General features: G+C 68.9%; 1 protein-coding gene across 1 annotated transcript; it reads left to right on the forward strand.

The window, feature by feature from the left end:
* Window positions 1-2,920: 2,920 nt before the first annotated feature.
* Window positions 2,921-3,259, forward strand: H696_01528 (hypothetical protein; the record flags this gene model as incomplete). Its single annotated transcript, XM_009495425.1, has 1 exon — window positions 2,921-3,259. The coding sequence occupies one exon, from the start codon at window positions 2,921-2,923 to the stop codon at window positions 3,257-3,259; it is 339 nt and encodes a 112-aa protein (XP_009493700.1).
* Window positions 3,260-4,572: the final 1,313 nt, after the last annotated feature.

The following is a 4,572-nucleotide window of genomic DNA, read 5'->3' on the forward strand; positions in this document are numbered from 1 at the left end:
GCGTATATGAAGGAGGGCGTTTGTCTTGCCAGTTCTTCGGGGGTGCCTGCGTCCCCGGAGATCTGACCAACGCCCGAGAGCAGCATGGCCTTCGTGGAGCAAGGCGTTGCCCCTCCAAGGCGGGGGGAAAGCGCACGGCCAAAGTGCCCACCAGAGAGGGGCCAGGAGAGGCATTTCGAAGGCACTTGCAAGGCGACCGACTGCCGACGCGGCAGCAGGGAGAGGGGTGCTGGTGAAGGTGCTTTCGCGGAAAATTCCCGCTCAATGTCGGCGTTGCCTGGATGTATTTTCATAATGAGCCTAGGATACGCGCCATGCATCTTGTTGGCCGCGTAATAAGTGGATCTGCCATGGGCTGATGCGTAGGCAGGGCCAGAAAGCCGGCCTGGCAGGCAGGCAGCCGAAGGGTGGGGAAGGCTCGCGGCCGTTGCCGGAAAGAGGAGTGGCCGGCCCCCCTTCATGCATTCGGGTGTCCTCACTGGGGGGCGCATGCAATGTGCGGTCTTTTGCCCGGGAGGGGAGAGAGTGAGAGCGAGAGCGAGAGCGAGAGCGAGAGCGGGCGGAGGAACACAAACCTGCCCTCCACGACCGAGATCACAGCCAGAACGTCACGTCACCACTGGCCGTGGAGAAAGCGTTGTACCCCACAATGCGCGGGCCCCCCCGATCCACCTCTCGGCGAAGCGCCCCCCGCGCGGGGCAGCAAACATTGAAACAGGGTGTCCTGCACGCCTGGCGGCAGTTGACTTGGCCCGTGTGTGCGAGGCCGCGCTGAGCTGCGCTTCCGATCCAGTAGCTTGCCAGGAGGCTGGCTGTGGGGCCATGTGTGTGTGTGTGTGTGAGAGAGGGGGGGGGGGCAGGGGGGTAGCGTGAGTGCGCTACCCTTCTGTCGTCCCCCGGGGTGGAGAAAATGGCGAGTCGGTGGCACAGGCTGAGGTGAAGCTACTTTCCAGCACCATGGCAAGGGAGGATGCCCGCCCCCGGCCCCCCTCGTTGGGCGCGGAGCACACATCTCCACCCTCGGCCTCACATGCCAGGGACAGTGTCTGGGCAAAACTGCCAATCGCCATCGGGTGAACTGTTCCGGCCCCCAGCCGTCTGGAGGCCAACGGCGGGTGAAGGGATCTAAGTCGAGCGCAGGCACATGTGCGAATGGGCTGCGCCGTCTCCCCCCTCCCTCGGTCTCTCTCTCTCTCTCTCTCTCTCTCTTACTCTGTGTCTTGTGTGTGTGCTCATGGACGAGTCTCCGTGCTCTAATGAAAAACATCGACCGCGCCCCGAGGGCCTGTCTTGCGGCGCCGATCCAAACACAGCTTAGCCCACAACTCCGACGGTGCCCCCGCCCTTCCTCGTCTCGTCTCTTGGGCGCCACATTTTGGGTTTTACATGGGGCCGGAGTCCAAGCTGTTCAAGAGGACGAGCTTTTTGAGACGCCTGCCCCCCCCCCAGCGGGGGATTTATTTCGCGAAAGCAGCTCTCAGTATCGGTGGATGGAGTGATCATTGAAGACCCATGCTGGGGGTCTGGCCGGTGGGGGGAACATGCCGGGGCGAGGTCGCATACCTCCCCCAGGCCCCCTGTCTTGCCCCTGCCAGCCAAGCGGGCATTCACATGTGCCGAGGGGAGGGGGGTGGCACACATCCAAGCCGCGCCCTACCTGGTATGCAGGGTGCGCCCCCGCCCCCCGGCCCCTCCCCCCACCCGCATGTATGGCAAAGGAGCCCGAAAAAGCCGCACTGGGCCGGGGGCCCCGCCGAGAGCGAGGAAGGGGGGCGTGTGTCGGTTGGCGCACCGACCATGTCCACTGGCCGGGCCTGGGCGTGTGTCTTGACGCGATGGGGGTTGCCCCAGCCCCTCTCCCTGGCCGCTGTTGGTGTTTGGCCCCTCGCACCGCAAGCAGGCACCACTCGGAGGTGTGTGTGTGTGTGTGTGTGTGTGTATGTGTGCGGAGGGGGAGGGGGCCACACGCATGCACCACCGCAGCACGGGGACATATGTCCGCCACCCTTGTGCGCCTTCACGTCCCGAGGGGGGGGGGTGGGGCGGGCGGCAAGGGAAGGGGCAGTACTTGTGGACCAGCAGGTCCTTGTTCTTGGTCCGTCAAGGTTTCTGGGTCCCCGGCTCCTCTCCCTGGTTGAGGGCCCTTCGCCGGCATGCCTCCCTGATTTGCCCCATGCCACCCCCCTGTGCCTTTTCCCCAAGACCGGCGCCCTCACATATCGCCTGCCCTCTACACGCATGGGAGCTAAATGTACAGGGAGGAGACGCGCAGGCTCGAAGATGGGGGCGCTCCCGCCATATCTCGCCCCCTGGCCCTTGAACAGCAGGGCCCATCGAGGTTGGGCGACGCCCCGGGCGAAGATGCTTCCAAGTTAGAGGGGCCCCCCGGCGGTCCCCTCGCCGGGGCGCCCGGCACGGCCCGTGGCCACGAGCCGGGACTTGGGGAGCCAGGACCGAACGTGAGCAGACCAGAGGAGGAAGGGGGGGGGGGGGGCGCTCATCTACCCTCCAGGGCCGATAGGGCCGGCGATAAGATGCTGTTCGACTCAGCCATGCGAGTCGCCGTGTGAGCGTGCGCAGAGGCACAGGCGCGAGGCCCTCCCTCGCTGAACGGGTGCGACTACCGTCCCTCAGCCCCGCCCTTTCCCGCCCCAGGGGGCTCGATGTTGTGTTTGGGTTCTGCCCCCGGGGCGGGGGAGGCGGGGGAGGCGGGGAGGGCGGGGAGGGCGGGGAGGGCGGGGAAGGCGGGGAAGGCGGAAGGGAGCACATGGGCGTCAGGTGCAATGTGCACTCGGCAAGTGCTCACACGCCTTCGCATGCCATGGGCATGGGCATGGGGTGCGGAGGTGCGGGGGTGCGGAGGTGCGGGGGTGCGGGGGTGCGGGGGTGCGGGGGTGCGGGGATGCGGGGGTGCGGGAGGATGTTCCCGATCGCACTCCAAGCAGCGCCCCCGGGCCCGGCTGACCCGATCAGTCCCGGGCCGCCGTGTGAAGCTTGGGCCGGTTGGCGAGCGTCATCGACGGTAGTCCGGTCCAGCTGGCGGGCTATGGGTCATCGGAAGGATGATGCGGATGATGTGGAGAAGCCCGGACACCGCTTGGCCCGGGCCGGCCCCTCCTCGGCTCCCTCGCCCGTGGCGGCGGTTTCCCGGCTTCCCGTCCACACCGGCCCGGTGGTGGTGGCGGCGGTGGCGGTGGCGGTGGCGGTGGCGGTGGTGGCCAGCACCAAGCATGAGCATATCCATGCTCCGGCGGAATAATGTGTGCGCGTGCCAACGAGTTGCCGGGGGCGGGCCGAGGATGAGCGATGGCGCGGCCAGGTTGACGAGGAGCGCGCATGCAAGCAGCCAGCCGATGAGTAAGATGCATGGGCCGCCGGCAGCGGCCTTGGCATCTCTGGTGGCCTGTCCGCACGCGCGTCCTGCGCCCCCGGGGCGTGTGTGCCGCTCCGGTGCCTTCGGGATAAATAAGCCGCACCGGCGGAGGCCACCCCTCCGGTCCGGGAGGCCGGTGTGTATGTGTGGGCTGGTTGTGATGGAGCGAGGCAATCTGCCTCTGCGGCGCTCGTGCGCCCAGCCAGCGCGGGCAGGGTGGGCAGGCGTTTTCCCCGGCGGTAGTCCCCCCCCCCCCCCCGGCCCCGGACGGGCTGGTGCAAATATCGGCGCCAGACGCGGCGTACCCCGCGAGATCCGGGCCTCCGGGTCAAAGGCAGCCCCCGACGGGCGGCCCGCCGCCCAGGGGCCCCTCCTCGGGTCCGGCGGGGAGGGCGGTCCCCAAGCGGCGTGGTGGCCTTCAACCCAGAGCGATTGGGCCTCCGACGAAGGCAGGGACTCCCTGCGATCGATCTGCGCCTTCGCCCTCTCGTCGCCCGCGCAGGAGGTCGGCCTCGGCTGCCCCCCGGGAGGCCCGGAGCGCGCGGTTTATTACCCATGATCGACCGGCTGGGGGCGGGTTCGGCCAGCCAGGCCGTTCGTGCTCCGCTCTTGCGGCCCCGGCCCTTGCCAAGGGGGGACTGGACGGGAGTGCTCAGGATCCGAACGCCCCCCCCCCCCCCCCCCCCCCGGCCCGGCCCGGCCCGCCCCATCTCGGGCCAGTCGCCGGGACACCGCACCGGCCCTCAGCTCAGGTACGTGTCGCTGCCGGGGCGAGGGGCCCGGTGCGTGAGTGCTACGGGGGCGAGGCCTCTCCCCTGAGAGGCGGGCGTGGCGGGAGCGGGCGCGGGCGCGGCTGACCAGTGGCGAGAGATGCCCCGAGGCACCGGCAGGGGTTTCGGGAATCCATGCGCACGGGTGAGGGTGAATTATTCGCTGGCCCTTGCTCCCTGCCGCACGGTCCGCGGGCGCAGAGGGCAGGGGGCAAGGAACTTTGGCGGTGTTGTTTCCCGCCCCTGAGGAGGGCGGACCGCGGGAAGCGGCCGGGGGGAGGGGGTGCTCCCAAACGCGCGGAGCCACCAGGCTGAATGTCGCCGGGTCGTTGTGCAAACGAGGCCGCGCGAGCGTCAGTCGGCCCCAGCCGGGCGGAGCGCCGGCGGGGTCGCCTGCACATTGTCATCCCCATGGGGGCCGGGGGGGGG

This window comes from Fonticula alba (assembly GCF_000388065.1).
Source record: "Fonticula alba strain ATCC 38817 unplaced genomic scaffold supercont2.2, whole genome shotgun sequence".
NCBI lineage: Eukaryota > Rotosphaerida > Fonticulaceae > Fonticula > Fonticula alba.